Raw genomic sequence first — 19,190 nt, 5'->3', positions numbered from 1 at the left:
AGGGCCAGGCTTCAACTCAGTCCGGCGGGGGCTTGTCCGGACGCAGGCGCCGGGTAGGGCCGGACTACATTTCCCAGGAGCCTCGGCGCGCGCTTCCGCTTCCGGTTCCTTTGTAGGGACCCGCTCCGCTGCCGGCTAGTATATTCTCGTTCTCCTCTTTATAATGAGGAGCTCGCTGTCCGGACGAGGAAGGAGCAGACGTTGGACAGGGGTGTGTGTCCAGCAGGGGGTTGTCAGGCTTGGGGGTCTGGCCGCGCGTCCCACTGGGGATCTCCCTGGACCCGCTGACCTGCCCGTAATCCCTTCTGGAGCTGGGGAGCTGTCCTGGCTCCGCCACCTTGACCCTGCCCCTCTGCTCTGAGTTTTGTGGGTACGTGATGGTGGTGTGTACGTGTGTTTAAGTCTGAGACCTGTCCAGGCCCTTTACTCGGAAACGGGCTGGGGGTCCGCACAGCCTGAAGCGCTTGGCTAGGTGAGGCAAGTAGGGCCCGAGGTCGTCAAGGCTTCCAGGTCAGAGAGTGACGTGCGTCTGCCCTTGGGCCCTTGCAGCCCGCGTGGTGGATCCGTTGTGTAGACTGAGATAATGTTGACGAGGGAGGACGTGGACGTAAGAGATCTTTGTCTGCATCTCGAGAAAGCGGCTCTTGCTCAGGGATGTGTCCGTAAGCAAGTTACTGAGCTTTGCCTCGTCTGTTCCTTATCTGTCAAGTTGATTGTCTGTACCTTATGTGATGATTTTGAGGATTCAGTGGAAATTTGGTATGAAACAGTTAAACAGTTGACACAGTGCCAGTACTAAGTAAGGGCTCAATCAGAAGTAGTCATTATGACACTTGATCTTAGCCAAAAGGCCGAGAAGCGATGGGAGGAATAGTCATTATGAAAAGTAGGTATCCACCTCCCCATTTGTACATAAAAACCAACTGAAACCCAGGAAGAAAAAATTACTTGTTTTGGGTCACCTAGCCATCTGGTACATAGAAATGAGAACCCAGGCAATTTCACTCCCAGCAGGGCGCTTGCCACTACGGCCTGCACTGGTATATACTTCAGGCATGTTAGTAACAATGTCTTTACCTGTGCTGTCTGTGATTATCTATGTTCCTGTGTGTCTGTCTCTGCAGGCCCTTGGGGAAAGGTTCCCTGAGAACATTTCCTGAGACTTCCCTGTGAATAGGGCTTCCTGAAGCCTGAATGATTGCTGAACTTCTTTAGTCTCAGCTCAAAATATACTGTGTCGGACTCTCCAATCACTGTTATGAATGGGGTCTTAGAGAATGAAGGGAGAAATACAATGAAAAAGAAGAATTCAGTCCAGAATCTCTCACTAGAGTCTCTGGGAGAATGCTGGTAATCCCCAGGAAGAGACATGGAGGGTTTGGATGAAGTTGCTTTACCCCAATGGTGCAAAGGCTATGGTTATGGTGGATCAGAACCACGAACTCCGAAACAGAGGTAAGAAACACAAGTGAGAGGCTTCTGTGGCTAGGTTAGCTGGACACCTGCAGTGTGCACACAATAATCTCATTTTAGTTTTTCTTTACAGCAGCCTTGTAAAATGTGCATGGGCAACTCTGAGCCCTTGGGCAAGTCACCAGTTTCTTCGTTTGTAACAAGTGATTTATGGAGAGCATCTGGTACATGGTGAGTGCTCCATAAGTAGTAGTAATTTCACTATTATCATTCCCGTTTCACTTGAAACTCTAAAAAGTAAGACATCTCACTCTCCATACTCTATTTTACCTAATGCCTCTCCAAAGGATGAGAGGGGGCAAGTCAGACTCCTTGGACAGAGAAAGGGAAATGGGCATGGAGAAGCAGATGATTTGAACTGGCATTCTAGTACATGGGAGAGGTCAAGTGCAGAGCTGGGGCCTGCATCTGCAGGGTCTACTGCCCAATTCTGGCAGGATTGAGAATTGCTCCTGACTTCTTTCAATATCTTTTTTTTTTTTTTAAGATTTTATTTATTTGACAGACAGAGATCAGAGAGAGAGGAGGAAGCAGGCCGCCTGCAGAGCAAAGAGCCCCATATGGGGCTCGATCCCAGGACGCTGGGATCACGACCTGAGCCGAAGGCAGAGGCTTTAACCCACTGAGCCACCCAGGTGCCCCTCTTTCAATATCTTTTAAGAAGTAGTCTCTCTTAAGAAGATACAAAAGGGGGGCACCTGGGTGGCTCAGTGGGTTAAGCCTCTGCCTTCGGCTTGAGTCGTGATCTCAGGGTCCTGGGATCAAGCCCCACAACAGGCTCTCAGCTCAGCAGGGAGCCTGCTCCCCCCTACCCTTTTCTCTGCCTGCTGCTCTGCATACTTGTCTCTCTCTCTGTCAAATAAATAAAATCTTAAAAAAAAAAAAAAAAGGAGATACAAAAGGATGGCCCAGATGAGAAGGGGCTTCCATGGTCTAGCTTCAGTCTGTTTGGTTTTCCCAGACATCCTGACCTCAGCCCCTCTGATTTCCCAAGGTCCTGAACCTTACAAGTTCCCGTCTCTATCCCATCCTTCACTGATTGTCAGAGTTCAGTACAGGGAACGGACAGGCATCCTCTGGGGAAGTAGGGGTTTGGGGTATGGCAATATACACTGATGATGCCTTTTGCTTTCATAAAGGATAGAAGAACCTATAACATTTTGGCTACTGGTGATATGCAGAAAATAGTAAGAATAAGAATTAACTGATAAATGACCTTTACTGAATGCTTATTCCGTATCAGGTACTGATTTAGGCCCTTTATATACATTAATGGGCAATGCTTTGAAGTAGGTACCATTGTTATTCCCATTTCTCCAGTGGGGAAGCTGAAGCACAGAAGAAACTTGCCTACAGCCTTGCAGAGCCAGGATTTAAAAGCAGGCAGGCAGCCTCCAGAGCCATTGTTTTAGTGAGAAAGCATGGTAGGGGGCATACATTTGTTTTTTAAATCGTGAAACTCTGTGCTGTTTATAATGATAAGGGCTTGAAATTTCTCCTTCTTCCCCAAACAAATCCACAAGAGACGTTTTTTAAATAAAAAGACTGATTGATTTATTAGAGAGAGAGAGTGCATGAGTACACGGGGAGGGTCAGGGAGAGAGGGAAAGGTAGAGAGAAAATCTCCAGCACACTCCCCGCTGAGCAGGGAGCCCTATATGGGGCTCAGTCCCATGATCCCCAAGACCATGACCTGAGCCTAAATCAAGAGTCTGACACTTAACTGACTGAGCCACTCAGGCGCCCCCATAGGGGGTTTAAAGTATTGCTTTTTGGTGGTGGGGGAGAGTGAGGGTTCAAGAAATAATAAACTGTGGAATATTAGGAAGACAGAATTATATGGAGGATAAAATAAATGACATATAACCCCACCACCCAAAGATAAGCTCAAAGAAGTGCTCAATGTTGATATTATTGGTTTTCTCCCAGTAGGCAAATAATCAAAATGGGAAAGGAGATCGTGAGTAGCAGGTTGCTCTATGGGCGTGGAGTCAAAGGAGTTAGGGGGATTATGAGTTCATTCTCAACACTTTGGGGCTCCTGCCACCAGGCATAGTATGTTGGGTGCTTGGGATGCAGGGGAGTACGAGATGACAGACTATGATTCAGCGGATCCCATGTGTGGTGTCACGAACCTAGCATGGCTGCAGTCTTAGCGGGGGCCTGGAATAGTCACGATCTGTTGTCTGGTGCTTCCTGTGCCCTAAACTGCCAGGATAGGTCCTGTTGCCCTTTGCCTCCATGGCTCCTTTTCCTCGTTCTATGAAGTTGGAAAGTTTCTCTGTAAATAGAGGAGTCAAGGCAGGAGGTCTGGAACCTTCGTGCCAGCCCTAATAGTATATGGGTTTTTGGTGTTACCACAGGGATCCCCATTTTCTCAGAGCACAGGCTCAGGCTTATCCCGAACCCAGTTAATGATCATACCTTTCCCTGACTTAGTTTACATTCAGTCAACTCTCTGAGGTTATCTTGGAAGCCTCATTACACAGGTGTCTGTGGGATCCTTCCAACCACATGACAGCCAAGGTCAGAGGCACTTTTTGTCATAAGTGGCTCTTTTTAATATAATGGGTCCGAGACACACAATAACAAACTGGGTTCCTGGGGCTGCCTGGGTGGCTCAGTAGGTTAAGTGTCTGCCTTCAGCTCAGGTCATGATCTCAGGGTCCTGGGATCGAGTCCCGCATCGGGCTCCCTGCTAGGCAGGGAGCCTGCTTCCTCCTCCCTCTCTCTCTCTTTCTCTCTCTCCCTGCCTACTTGTGATCTCTCTCTGTCAAATAAATAAAATCTTTAAAAATAATAATAATAAAATAAATAAATAAATAAACTGGGTTCCTTTATTATTCTTCCCTTCCAGTTCTGGCATCAAGGGAGTCTGCCCTTTTCCAAAAGGGGTATCTTGAGGAGGAGAATATGGCTGCTCTTCTCCAGGCAGCAAAGTCCCAGGTGAGTTGGGGATTTTCCTCTCATCCCTAAAACCTCATCTCAATTCCTGAAGCAAATAAATTTTCCCTCTCATCCCATGAAGCTCATCAGTCCTATTAGCCTGGGCAGTTTTCAAAGATGGGATTAAGAAGGTGGGATGGTGGGGCGCCTGAGTGGCTCAGTGGGTTAAGCCTCTGCCTTTTTTGGGGGCCATGATCCCAGGGTCCTGGGATCGAGCGCCACGTCGGGTTCTTTGCTCAGCGGCGAGCCTGCTTCCTCCTCTCTCTCTGCCTGCCTCTCTGCCTACTTGTGATCTCTGTCTGTCAAATAAATAAATAAAATCTTTTTAAAAAAATAAAAAATAAATTTAAAAAAAAGAAAGTGGGATGGACCACCAGCAACATGGCAACTGAGTGTTTCTTACTGTGAAAATAGCACTGAAGGTGGGGCTTGGCAGTCTCTCCCATCGGTTGGCCACAGAGGACAGAGGACCGAGAGCAGGGTGGGGAGAGAGCCAGGTTCCCCTTTGTCCACTTGAGGCATTTGGCTTAGATCAGCAAAGGCACGTGAGGTACCTTTTGTATCCGTGTGCCGTGAGGAGAAAAGACCCATCCACAAATCCGTGTGGCACCAATCAGCCAGTTTACTGACCCTCTGCTTCAGGGAGAATGTTGGATGGTTTCAGAAGAGAGCGAGCAAGCATGTCTGGCTGAGAGAGTTTAGGGAGGGCTTAATTCATTCAGCTGGCATCTTTGAGCCCTTTTAAGCAGCCCCGGGCTAATAGAAGCAGTGAGATTTACAGCAGGCCCTGAAGGATGAATAAGTTTGTTTTTTTTTTTAAGATTGTATTTATTTACTTATTTTATTTTATTTTTTATTTTTTTAAGGACTTTATTTATTTGACAGACAGATCACAGGTAGGCAGAGAGGTAGGCAGAGAGAGAGGAGGAAGCAGGCTCCCTGCTGAGCAGAGAGCCCGATGCGGGGCTCAATCCCAGGGCCCTTACCCACTGAGCCACCCAGGCGCCCCTTATTTACTTATTTTAGAGAGAGAGCAGGGTGATGGGCAGAGGGAGAGGGAGAGAAAATCTTGAGCAGACTCTGCTTGTGTGCAGATCCTGAACTCGATCTCATGACCCTAAGATCAGGACGAAATCAAGAGTCAGACACTTAATGACTGAGCCACCCAAGCACCCTAGATGAGTAGATTTTTGAGAAGAAATATTTGGGAAGTCAATGACATAAGTGGCTTAATATTGAGGAAAGGTACTACTTCTTCTGAGACAGGAAAAAAGGAAGTACAAAGTACATTGAAATCATGGATATGGGACACCTGGGTGGCTCCGTCTGTTGAGTGCCTGCCTTCAGCCCAGGTCATGATCCCGGGGTCCTGGGATCGAGCCCCAAGTTGGGCTCCATGCCCAGAGGGGAACGTGCTTCTCCCTCCACTTCCTGCTCCCCCTGATTGTGCTTTCTCTCTTTCTCTCTCTGGCAAATAAACAATAAATCTTAAAAAAAAGAAGAAAGAAAGAAAGAAAGAAAGAAAGAAAGAAAGAAAGAAAGAAAGAAAGAAATCATGGATATATTGTCCTATAAAAACTTAAGCTTCTGATCCCTTCGTCTTATACTAATAATCACACAAAATTCTTTCCTGGCTATAAGTCTCAAGCTTGGTATATTTCTCAGTTTGTTACGTACTATGTCTCTTTCTTTCTTTTTTTTTTTTTTTTTTTAAAGATTTTATTTATTTATTTGACAGAGAGAGATCACAAGTAGATGGAGAGGCAGGCAGAGAGAGAGAGAGAGGGAAGCAGGCTTCTTGCCGAGCAGAGAGCCCGACGTGGGACTCGATCCCAGGACCCTGAGATCATGACCTGAGCCGAAGGCAGCGGCCCAACCCACCGAGCCACCCAGGCGCCCCCTATGTCTCTTTCTTAATGAAGATAACCTTAAGGCTTGCTGAACAATAGGCTTGGATGGGAACGCCGTATCCTTAACTTGATCTTTTTTATAGGGCTAAGTTACTTTGTTTAGCTGGGAAGTTTCAATGGACCTTTGTTGTACAAAGCCTTTTTTAGACTTCCTATTGCACGAGATCTAGAAACAAGTTTGCTTTTCCAGCCAGCGAAGCCCCAAATTTCTGGACTCTGTATTCTGTTTGTTTTAGCTTGAAAATTGGTAAATTCTTTCCTGGGCTCAACTCTTTTTTTCTTTGCCAAATATATCCAGAAGCATCCTGCACAAGCTAGCATTCTGCCTCTTGTCCAACTTATTCCCCCAGAGCTACAGGGCCAGTGAACTTTTGGTTTGCCTTCCCAGGTACTAATTACTTTGCGGGTTATAGATTAAGAGTCTACATCAGGGGTGCCTGGGTGGCTCAGTGGGTTAAGCCTCTGCCTTCAGCTCAGGTCATGATCTCAGGGTCCTGGGATCAAGTCCCACATCAGGCTCTCTGCTCAGCATCTGCCTGCTGCTCTGCCTACTTATGATCTCTCTCTCTCTGTGTCAAATAAATAAACAAAATCTTAAAAAAAAAAAAAAAGAGTCTACATCTTTCCAGCCTTAACTACCTGTTTCTTTGAAGCTTGCCGCCTGACTGTCAAGCCTTTGCCCCTGTATATTTTAGGTGTTTCTTTTGATACTTTCTACTTGAGGGTGTGAGTTTCTGAATTAATTGGGATTGGCTAACTTGTAACTGGTAAAACTGAGAGACCCAAAATGTGTAGTAGCCCTAGTGTAATAGAAGTTTATTTCTTGTTCTTGTAACCGTATGACCGGGTCACCGGTTGATAGGGTGGCCATTCAGGGCCTTGAGCTATCTGAAGCTCTAATATCTGTACCACATGGGTCCCAAACTCACTTTTGGGGTCATCTCCATGACCTGGGCACAAGGGGAAACCAGCATGGAGGAACGTATGCGAGTCTGGCCTGGAAACTGGTGCATCTCACTTCTGCTTGCATTCTCTTGGCTTAAACTCCGCCACATGGCCACATCTAACTGCAGAGGAGACCTGGAAATGTTTGTCCACCTAGAAAGAGGAGGAGGGTACGTGTCCTTTAGTGAGCAGTTAGCTGCTTCTGCCACTCTCCTCAAATATTTAGGTTATTTAGAACTGTTTTGCTATTGCAAATTATAAATGGACGAGGAGTCTGGTGATAACTCTTTACTCATATCTCCGATCATTTTATTACAGTTGATTTCTAGATATAAGATCAATATGTCAAAGGGTATAATATTTAAGGCTCTTTAACCTACTAGTCTGTGTGCCTTTGACACTATGAACATGGTTGGATCCATTTCCTCTCCATTCCATGGATCTCCCCTAATTCTGCCTTATTCAGCCGTTACTTCCAAACCCGTGCAGGTGCTTCAGGGCTTGTCTTTCAAGGACGTGGCTGTGAACTTCACCGAGGAAGAATGGAGAGAACTGGACCCCGCTCAGAGAGACTTGTACAGGGATGTAATGCTTGAGAACTACAGGAACCTGGTCTCCTTGGGTAAGGTTGGGTACTCACCGCAGGTAGGCATGTTGGGATGCCATTGCTTTCTAAAGATTCCCGTGCTCCTGTTAGGGGATGATCAGAAAGGAGGCTTTGAGGGGGGAGTCTGGATGGCTCAGCCAGTTAAGCATCCGATTCTTGATTTCGGCTCAGGTCATGATCTCAGAGTCGTGGGATCCAGCCCCGTATGGGACCCTGTGCTCAGCAGGGACTCAGCTTGTCCCTCTTCCTCTGCTCCTCCCCCCACCTGCCAAAAGAAAGGAAGAAAGCAAGGAAGGAAGGAGGCTTTGGTTAACATTTTCCTCCAGGACCCAGAGCAGATCCTTAAACTGTTTCTCCCCCTACTTTGGTAGAAAATATATAATTGCTTTTGACAATTAGTTATCTTGTTTTCTGCTTTTGAAAACACAAGAGTGGGACTGAAAATGGGGTGATCCTTTGTCTCAGAAGCTGACAGTCACATGCTGTTTCTTTTCCTTGAGTAGGATTTCCATTTTCTAAGCCTGATATCATCTCCCAATTGGAAAAAGCAGAAAACCGATGGATGCAGGAGAGAGAAGTACCCAGAAGCAGCTGCATATGTGAGAGTAAGGCAGACAACTGATCTTTTGAAATATGAGTTAGGGGTTCTTCCCCAAATCCTCCAAGTCTGTAGAAAATAATGAGACTCAATTATTTAATATTAATATTATTAATTATTAATAATTATTAATTGATACTGGTTATTTAATATTGATTAATATTAATATCAATATCAATATCGAGTCTCAATATTTTCTACAGTCTCATTTTCATTTGGACATATCAGAGTCTTGTTAGGCCAACTCTGCTTCTTCCCAGACCCAAGGAAGGGTACTTCCTTCTTAAGTTATAACTCTGACACTTGATCCAGTGATCACGGTGGGGCCTCACTCCAGCATTTTATGAGGTCATTCCCTTTTCCTCTCTAGAGGCTGGAGTCTCTCCCCCATTTACTTTGTCTTCGTTGTACCTAGGTTTTGCCTACCTAAAAAGTGAGAAGAGAATGAAAGAATTTGAATGTAAGTTTAAGGAATGTGATCTCACATCCAATTTTAAGGTTGTAAAATTGATAGAATTTGCTGACCGTATGTAGGAGGTGGAGGAGAAATAAAGGTGATTTACAGGTTTCTGGCTTGGCTGTGTAGGTAGATGGAAGTTCATTTCCCTGAGATGGAAAACATAGGAGAAATGGCGAGTTTAGGGGGTGGTGGGATGGAAGGTGGGTTCTGTTTCTTCTGTTTGAAGAGTCTGTAGCAGATCTAAACCAGTGGTTCTCAAACAGGGTCGGTTTTGCCCCCAGGGGACATGTCTGAAGACTGGGAGGATGCTATGGGCATCTAGTGGGTCAAGGCCAAAGATGGTACCAAGTATCCTACCATGCACAGGACAGCAAAAGACTTGTCTGACAAAATGTCAGTACTGCTGTTGAGAAAATTAAGTAGAGGTGTCTAGAAGGTAGACAAACATATGGAGGAGATGTCAAATGGATCTTGGCGAGGGAAAGAGATACCTGGTGGTACAGCAAATAAGTGGTAATTAAAGACACTGGAGTGGATAAAATATGAAAAGAGAGAAATAGGGCATGAAAAGAGTTGCAAGACAACTTAGAAACCCAATGAACATACAGATTTAAGTATCTGCTGGCTGGCTGTCTATATCTGAATATATCTAGATCACTTGTGTACTTAAAAAAAAAACACGTGGGTGGGGCGCCTGGGTGGCTCAGTGGGTTAAAGCCTCTGCCTTCTGCTCAGGTCATGATCTCAGGGTCCTGGGATCAAGGCCCGCATCAGGTTCTCTGCTCAGTGGGTAGCCTGCTTCCTCCTCTCTCTCTCTGCCTGCCTCTCTGCCTACTTGTGATCTCTCTCTCTGTCAAATAAATAGATAAAATCTTAAAAAAACATGTGGGGCAAAATGGTGTCAAAATAATAAAATAGCAATAATTCTTAATAATGGGTGATGGCAGGAGAGATATGTTATACAGATTTTATCAAAATAAATGAAGAAAAGAGAATCCAGAAAGGATACTAGGAAAGGGTGGCCAGAGTAGAAGGAAACCAGGTCAGGTTCTTATCAGAGAAGCCCGCAGAAAAGAGCATTTTAAGGAGGGGAGGTGTGCATACTGTAAGACACTAGAGAGGTCAAGTAAGGACCTGAAGAATGTCCATTGGACTTAACAGGTTGTTCCTCTTTTTTGGCTAACGTGGTAGTGGATTAGTCCCCTGCTACCATCTCTCCCCCCTAGTTAACTATGTTGCTTTCTTTGAACTTTCATTTTCCTACATTATATAAGGTTTTCAAAGCCACATACTGAGTTTACGTTGAAGATAGTCCAGCTTGCAAAACACAGTGTTGCTTGTCTTACCCTCCATCAGGCTGAAAAACTACTTACAAGATCCCTAATTACAAAGTCGCAACTTTACAACAATTAAAATGTCATGTATAGTTTACCCATAAGAAAGCTGAAGTAGTACTAGTAGTAAGACTAAGCCCCGATCCTCCTAAAAATTCTGCATCCTCCTGAACTTTGACCCTCTTTGTCTTTTCTTGGGGCATGTACGTGTGTATTTTGGGAGGCCCAGAGAGAGAGGGAAAAAGGGAAAGCTGAAGAAGTCTCTGGCAAATGCTAACATTCAGGGTAGCAAGGGAAAATACGGCTAATGATTTTACTAAATCCAACAGCAACCTCAGGCATAATCAAGGAGAGTTACTGGGGAGCTGTGCCAGTGGGAGTGGAAGAGGGAGGCATTGAAGGATGACCCTAGCAGGAGTGAACTCCAGACAGGGAACATGGGACTGCTGGTGGTGGTGGCATCAGAAGCCAGGGAACATTCTCGTGGTTCAAAAGCTAGGGGCAGCTATCATTCCAGTGTATGGTACCGATCGTTTCCAGTTGAAATCTCCCTCACACATATTTTACAGCACTCGTCATTCTTGAAATTATTTAATACTTGTTTTCCCCAAAAGACTGTAAATCTCAGAAAGGTACTACATCTGCTTTGTTTATCATTGAATCCTGGCATATAACACAGTGCCTAGCCCATAATAAGTGTTCAATAAATTACCTGTTGACTACTTGACTTATACTTGTGACTAATGGTATGTATGCAATTTTATTATCTCATTCCTACTTGAGTCATTTCCTTCCTCTAGTACAGGGAACATTTTTACTTTTCCCCTCCAGATTTGGAGACCAGAAGGTCAAACCCAAAGGAGGTATTTTCTGGAAAAGAATCATACCAGGGGATAAATATGGAGAAAAGCACAGGGGCTGATGTTCCTTCCAGTTTGAAGGAAGCCTGGGGATATGCAGAGATCAAAGAGGATGCTCAAGATAGACTCGGGAAAGAAGCAACAGTTCTCTTCAAGAAAAGAACTTCTGCGGCCGATAGTAACCCCAAATGTATTGAATCTGGCAGACATGTTAGTCTGAAGTCAGACTTTGTTATACAATCAAGACACCCCGAAGAAGAGAGACCTTATACATCTGATGCTCAGGGAAAGAGCTTTAAACAGAATTCAAAATTAATAAGACATCAGAAAAAGAGCATAAATGAGAAAGCTCTTCAGGGTAATGTATGTAGTAAAATACTCCGTGATCATTCAGTTTATGTTCAACATTGTACAGTTCATAAAGGAGAAAAAATTGTGGAACGTAATCAGTATGGGAAGACCTTTGGTCATGGTATACACCGCACGGAACATCAGAAAAATAATACTGGAGAGAAGACTTATGAAGATAGGAAAGTCTACACCTGGAACTCACACCTTGCCAAGCATCATCAGAGCGTTCATGGTGGGAAGGTACATGAAAGAGCCTTAATTCAGAATGCACTATTTATTCCGCATCAGAGATCTGAACATGGAGAGAAACCTTATGAATGTAGTGAATGTGGAAAAACTTTTGGGAATTACTCAGCCCTTACAGTACATCAGAGAATTCACACTGGAGAGAAACCCTATGCATGCAAGGAATGTGGGAAAGCCTTTAATCATAACGTCTCTCTTATTCAACACCAGAGAATCCATACTGGAGAGAAACCCCATGAATGTAGTGAATGCGGGAAGGCTTTTAGTCAGATAACGCACTTTATTCAACATCAGCGAATTCACACCGGTGAGAAACCTTATGAATGTAACGAATGCGGTAAAGCCTTCAGTCACAACTCATCCCGTATTGAACATCAGTTTATTCATACTGGAGAGAAGCCCTACGAATGCAGCGAATGTGGGAAAGCCTTTAGTCACAACTCTTCCCTAATGGTCCATCAGTTTATTCACACTGGAGAGAAACCCTATGATAGTAGCGAGTGTGGCAAGGTCTTTAGTCAGAGCTCACACCTCTATCAACATCAGAGAACTCACACTGGAGAGAAACCGTACGCCTGTAAGGACTGCGGGAAACCCTTCAGTGATCGATCAGCCCTTATTCGACACCAGAGAACTCATACTGGAGAAAAACCCTACAAGTGCAGAGAATGCGGTAAAGCTTTCAGCCAGAGCTCGACGCTCATAAAACACACAAAAACCCACACTGGAGAGAAACCGTATGCCTGTAAAGACTGTGGGAAAGCCTTCAGCCAGAGTTCATCCCTGACACAACATCAGAAGATTCACACTGGAGAAAAACCGTTTGATTGTCACGAGTGTGGGAAAGCCTTCAGCAGGAGTGCCCATCTTACTCAGCACAGAGGATTCACACCGGAGAGAAACCCTGTGGGTGTAATGAATGTGGCAGAGCTTTCAGGTGTAGTTCAGCCCTCATTAGGCATCAGAGGCTTCACAGTGGAGAATCACTCTGAATGTCTGGTCATTCCGACTCTCACTTTGTTAAATACCAAAGAATCCTACCTTCATGAGTTACTATTAATTGTGATCCCCCCCCTTTTTTTTTGAGGCCTAAGAATCCTTGCCTCCCATTTTCTCCTGCAAAGAATTAGCTTCCAGCATACCACAAATCCATGTGAAAAAGTACTGATCTGGAAGCTGGAATAGCCCGAGAGCAACCATCAGTCTTTCTGCATGTGTATTTTCATCGTGCCTGAAGATGACTGATGTCACCATGAAGTGATTTTTTTTCCTAACCCCAGGATTGGGCTATTCCAACGTGCAAAGGAATTCCGGTTCTTTAAACTTGAGCTCATTGCCCCTCTTTGTACTGATTGGAATACCGCCCATGTCCAAGTTAAATAGACTCATGGTCGATCGTATATTTGAAAACTGCCTTTCTAGTAATCTTTGCCTTAATGTAAATCATTCCTCCTCCTAGCAGTACTGTCCTCACTAAAAGGGCTACTTTGAACTCTCCCTTCTCAGTGACTTCCCTGTCCTTCTCTTCTGTTTAAAGTGTTAGCTGCAGCTTGAAGTTCAACAGGGCTTGAGTTTCAGAGCTGAAAAGCACAACTGAAGATAGAGGGAAAAAGGATTTTTGTTCTGAAAACTGTAAGACAAAGTACTCTGAAGAAATGGTGAGATCTGGAAATAATTTTTGAAATATATGAAATTCTTAGTAACTTTTAGAAATTGGAGGCAAGAAAAAAAAGAGTCCTCCAAGGAAGTCCTCCAATTCTTGTTATTAGAATCAGAGCTCTTCAAATAATGATAGTTAACGTGTTAGGTATAGCAAGGTCCTTTCAAAAAAAACTTGTTTTTCCTGGAGCCAGTTAGTTTGGGTTGCGGAGAAACATTTGACCTTCCTTCCTTCAGAGTCCTCATCTATGATGACCTGATTTAGAATGAATTTATATGGTTAAAACTAATTTATGTGTTAAAGCTGCTTGTGATTGACTTACTTGTGTTGAGTGGAGGGAAGATTAACATACAGGTTTCATCTCAAATTCCTCCAAGAAGGATAGTTTTCCTCCAAGCTTGGATAGTTTTCATTATTGTGATGAGTTCATTGTCTGGTGACCCCAGGCTTGATTTGAGGATTGCAGGAAGAGAACTTTGTTGATTAAAGTAGGGCTTTCTGCCTTTTCTGAGGAGACATTAATCCTTTTTTGTTTATTATTATTATTATTATTATTTTAATCAAGAGGTAGTTGTCACATCACTCTTTTCAGTTTGCGAGTCAGTCTTCTTTAGGACCCAACTTAAAGTTTCACCTTTTCTTGACCACCACAATTGCAAATAAATTCCTCCTCTGGAAAACTTCGCAACTCATGAGATTTCTCATATAGGCCTATAAAACATTTTTAGTTCCATCTTAATATCTGGTTTTATTTCCAGCTTTAACAGTTTTCCCCATGAGGAAAGTAATTATCTTGTTAGGTCTTTTATTGTTGACTTTAAACAAAATAATACTTACACACAGTTTGAAAAATTCATATAAGATGAGTTCAGTGAAAAGTCATCCCTGTAGTACCTTTGATATGCATCATACATTAGATGATTTCTGGATATGTTTTGCCAAAGTCATGCATACAAAATACAGTGGCTTGAGATAAACATCTTGGGGAAAATCATATCATTCTTACATTTTACTTAATAAGAATTCAACCATATGCACCAAGACACCCACCTCCAAAAAAGCCCAACCGATAAATTAGTGAAATTAGAAATACTGTAAATTTATATTTTACATAGAGATATAGCAATCTGTTGTTTACTTGTAAATTTATACGTATGAACACATAGTAGCCTGTGTTATCAGAGTTACACACAAAGCTATGTTACTGCATTTTATGAGCAACACAGAGATTTATAAGGACAATATTGATAATACTCTATTTCCACCTTATAGGCTCACCACTGAAAGTGATTTTGTTTCTCCAAAGAATTGAGAGGCACAGCCAATACATTTACATTTATGTATTACTTTATTCCTCTCCATGAATGTTTCTACTCAATTGGCCAGAGTTGATTATATCAGAAGATATGCCAATTCATTCTAGTAGGAAGGTTGCTATGATACAGCATCATGGAGAACTGGGAAATATTCTATTTCATCTAGGTAAAAAAAAAAAAAAAAATCCATTTCCCCAAATAAACCCAGCCTTAGGTATCCATAGCATTGCCTCAGTTTGTAAGGCAGACCTCATTTAAATCTCTTCTTTAGTAAATGTAAGAAAGGAAAGCTACCTGGCTTTTCCCTTTATCCTAGAAATGCAACTCAATAGGTAGGCATTGATATTCCATTCCTTTCCTTTTATAAGCATAAAGTAAGGCAGAATTCAGTGTATAATTTGTTTTTTCTTTGTATTTTAGTTCTTCCCAGATCCTTTCCAGAGGATTTCCATGACAGTAATAGCTAATACTTGTAGTAAAGGTTTATTCCATGCTAGACACTGTTCAGGCACCTTTGTATGCATCAACTCATTCATTTCTTCCAACAATGCCCTTAAATATCCCTATTTTGTAGAGGAGGCCACTAGGACTCAGAAAGGCAAAGTCCCTGGCTGACCTGGAAACAGTGTGGGGCTGAGATTTAAACTCGGGGAGTCCGGCTCAAGAGTCCTTGTTCTTAACCTTTTTACTCTACTGCCTCTCTGCACATGTGTATATGTACGTGTGGCCGAGATAAGGATTGAGGAAGGCTACTGAGCGGGCCAGTCACCAGGGCGCAATGGAACCACTTGTTAGGGATGATAGAAGCATCAGGGACTGATGGGATTACGCATGTCCGAACTTGGCTTTTCTCCCCACTGTACAATCTGGGAGCCTTCAGGAGGACAATATGCCAAGAGTAGACACTTCTGTATTGACTTAGAGCTCGGAGTTAGAGCACTCTTCACATTAAGACACCATTCAAAAGGAGCCTTGTTGGATGGGGCAGTATCATTGGAATTTTTCCTGTGTAGGCTCCAAAGGAAAGAGTTAAGGATTAAGGGATGCCTCCTCTAATATAATCCAGGTTATGGTGCCTACTTGGGCAACTGCTATAAATGCAATAAGGTATTAAATAGCATATAGGAAAGAGTGGTTTTCCTTGGACAGAACAGCCCAACTTTACTTACCAGTCCCTTTTGAGAGAGGCCAGTGTTTTTGACAACTTCTATATGGTCCTTGAGATTCTTAACTGTGACAAGGCCCCGGGCCTCTTAAGTGCAGAGAGGCTGATAGTCCCTCCTGAAGAAGGCTTTCTGAATCCTGCCCTCTCCCCCTCCTTTGCACTGGATGACTGACATAGTAATAAGTGCACATGAGAAGGGATTCAGAGGTTTCTCTGTGGAGGAAAATCAAGAGGTCAGAGTTTGAGGAAATTAGGAGAAGAAAGAGAAAATCCATGAGATTCGTTTCCTTTTATTTCTTGCCGTTTTAAGAGTATGGCATAGGATTCTTGCGGCACTTCAACATTATTCCTAGTCCAGTGATGTCATTGTTCCGTTTACCATGAGAGGAAAGGTCTCCAGCAGAGGAGAAGGCTTGTAAATCAAAGATGAGTTGGCGGGAGGCGGATGGGGTGGTCCTTCCCTGCCAAGCTGGTCCGAGGAGAGGGCAGTCGCAGACCCTGTCCTTTGAGGGCTTGGTTCCCTCCCTCCTGGAGCGCGCCCTTGCCTTGCCCCTGGCGAAAAGCTCTTCGCTTTCTGTGTTGGTTACAAGGTTGTCCATCTTCTCTGCCATTTTGGGAGGTATTTCTTCTTTGTATCCTCAGTTGCCGATGGTTATTTCTCACTTTCATTTTTAACTTTAAAAACAATTTTTTAAAACTTTTATTTCTAAAGGCCGATTATTTATTTTTGAGATCTCCCACCCAAGGTGGGGCTCAACCCCACAAGGACATCAAGAGCCCCTCGCTCTTCCGACAGGGCCAGCCCGGCGCCCTTATCCTTCACGTTTTAGAACGTGTCCTCTGGCTTCATCTTTCAGGGAAGCTCACATTCACGTAACTCACCGGCCTCTTGTTCCTGCTTCTGGAACCTGCCTTTCTCCTGTTCTTGTTCATCGATCAGGTGGGGCCGTGAAGACCTTTTCCCCTTACGACAGCCCTACCTGCTTAAGATGATAAGGACAGAAATTAGCCCCCTTCCTCCTGCCTTTTTCGTCTCTTGGCGCAGATGCTCTTGGAGGTTGGGTTCACCGTTTGTGGGACCGGGAGAGACGCTCAGGAGTTGTCATGGAGACCAGACGCGGACAAGTCGCGTGGAGGCGGGGCGAGGAAACGCCGCAGCTGCTGATTGGCCAGGAAGCCACGCCGTTGCTCAGAGACCGAGAGATTTCGGTGTGCGCAGGCGCATTGCTTTCCGGGCGGAGAGGTGTGGCGTCGTTTGTCTTGGGGTGTACGTTGGGATCCCCGCGCGCTTCTGGTCGGCTGATCCCAGGGCGGAGCTACCTGTCTTCGTATACGGCCGGGCGAGACTGATTTCCCGCACGGTACCACGTCCTGGCTCCGCCGCCACGTCCCGAACCCTCCAGCGAGGCAGGCCGGGGGCGCTGCGGCTCCGCTACGGGTCCATCCACCAGCTCACCGCGGTCGCTCCTGGAGAGGCTGCGCGGCCGGGCAGATGCCGGCCTGGTGTCTCGCACCGCGGCGCAGCGACTCGGGCGCCAAGGACTGGCGGTGGACTCGGGCCGTCCGCTGCTGTGGGGCGGCCGAGCCCCGCTGTGTCCACTGTGGGAGCCTGGAGAGCCACTGACCGTGGGTGCCCCGAGGAACCCGTTCCTCCTGGGGGGTGGGGGAGCAGGGAGCGCGGGGGCATGTTCGAGAGGGCGCAGGACTCCGTCTGGAGCCTTTGGAGCCTGCACAGGAAGAAACTGCAGGCGAGATTGTCTTTAGCCAAGGCAGGCTCCCATTCGGATGGTGTCTTAAATCATTGTGAGGGAATTTCCAGCAAGGTGGGCTGGGTGCCATCCCGGTCTCCTCCTGTCTCCTTTTCCTGTTTCAGGACTCCTGTGTTGGTATGAAGAAGCCCTAATCTGGCCCAATTCCCCTCATGTGGATGCTCTTGTCCAACTTTTCTGTGGTGCTGAGTGCTAAGATTTTATTTCGTTCCTCTTCACCACGGCATTGGACTTCTCAAAGAGTAGAGATGGGGACCCTATTTGTCCCCTCCCTCACTTGGGGGAGAAATATTCAGGCCTATTTTTTTTTTAAGATTTTATTTATTTGACAGAGAGATCACAAGCAGGCAGAGGCAGGCAGAGAGAGAGGAGGAAGCAGGCTCCCTGCTGAGCAGAGAGCCCGATGTGGGACTCGATCCCAGGACTCTGAGATCATGACCTGAGCCGAAGGCAGCGGCCTAACCCACTGAGCCACCCAGGCGCCCCAAGGCCTATTTTTAATGACAGTAAAAATATTCTATAACAGGGTAAGAAACTGTTAACAGGTATTTTTCGTGTGTAAAATATAAGTCAAATATTTTAGTCCTTAATATGAGTTAATGTCTCTAAATATTTATTTCAAACCTTCCCTCACAATCAAATTCCTCCTTGAAATACCTAAAATGACTTATAAAACCGTTATGAATTTTCTAGTAGAAACACTGAAATAGACTTAAAGAATCAGGTTCTTTTTTTTTTTTTTAAGATTTTATTTATATGACAGAGATCACTCGTAGGCAGAGGGGCAGACAGAGAGAGGGAGAGGAGGAAGCAGGTTCTCTGCTGAGCAGAGAGCTCAATGTGGGGCTCCATCACAGAACCCTGGGATCATGACCGCAGCTGAAGGCAGAGGCTTTAACCCACTGAGGTACTCAGATGCCCCTAAAGAATCAGTTTCGAAAGGAAAAATGCTCACCAGGGAACTGCAAGACTAATCTATTAAATGTCTGACTTTACAAAACAATTTGCATTTGAGGAAGTAACCTTGCAAAGCTTTACAGAACAGTTTGTATTTGAGTAACAGTTAATTATTGTTTTAACAAAATGGCTCTTGGGGTCTTGGGTGGCTCAGTTGGTTAAGAAACAGACTTCCAGTTGGTTTCAGCTCAGGTCTTGATATAGATGGTGGGATCCAGCCCCACATATAGGAGTTTGTGCTCAGCGAGGGAGTCTGCCTGAGGAGTCTTTCCCTCTACCCCTCCCCACCTGTGCACATGATCTTTCTCTCTCTCTCTAAAATAAATAACTCTTAAAAAAAAAAAAAGGCCCTCATAATTTTTCTGTTATTTTTTTCCTGTGTGTGTGTGGTGAGGATCAGTCAATACAAGGACCCATGAATAACTTAGGGGTTTGGGTTTAAACACACAGTCTTAGCATAGGCTTCCCCCAACGCTGACTCAGACAAGAGTTTAGGAGGCAAATAGTTAATCTGGAGGTGATCCTAAGAAGCATGGTGAGGGAATGGAGAAGTGAAACAGGAAGGAAACCCAATAAAGGGCAGTTAATGAGCA

At 44.8% G+C, this 19,190-nt stretch overlaps 2 protein-coding genes across 2 annotated transcripts; both read left to right on the top strand.

The window, feature by feature from the left end:
• The first annotated feature begins 122 nt into the window (after positions 1–122).
• LOC125087261 (zinc finger protein ZFP2-like) lies at positions 123–16,709 on the top strand. The gene is given in 7 exon segments (XM_047707426.1): positions 123–211; positions 1,332–1,455; positions 4,331–4,419; positions 7,764–7,896; positions 8,385–8,486; positions 11,105–12,585; positions 12,588–16,709. Coding segments are annotated over 7 exon segments (2,112 nt in total). The 5' UTR covers positions 123–163; the 3' UTR covers positions 12,723–16,709.
• On the top strand, positions 8,374–17,941 carry LOC125087264 (uncharacterized). Its single transcript, XM_047707428.1, has 2 exons — positions 8,374–8,480; positions 16,729–17,941. Exon 2 carries the CDS (start codon positions 16,861–16,863, stop codon positions 17,761–17,763), a length of 903 nt encoding a protein of 300 aa, XP_047563384.1. The 5' UTR covers positions 8,374–8,480; positions 16,729–16,860; the 3' UTR covers positions 17,764–17,941.
• The last annotated feature ends 1,249 nt before the right edge of the window (positions 17,942–19,190 follow it).

The sequence above is a fragment of the Lutra lutra genome, chromosome 16 (assembly GCF_902655055.1).
Source record: "Lutra lutra chromosome 16, mLutLut1.2, whole genome shotgun sequence".
NCBI lineage: Eukaryota > Metazoa > Chordata > Mammalia > Carnivora > Mustelidae > Lutra > Lutra lutra.
Note: the sequence above shows the minus strand (reverse complement) of the source record. Positions and strands in the feature narration are given on the sequence as shown.

Coding starts and splice junctions, on each gene's coding strand:
- LOC125087264 (XM_047707428.1), top strand. CDS start 16,861: ATGATAAGGACAGAAATTAGCCCCCTTCCTCCTGCCTTTTTCGTCTCT.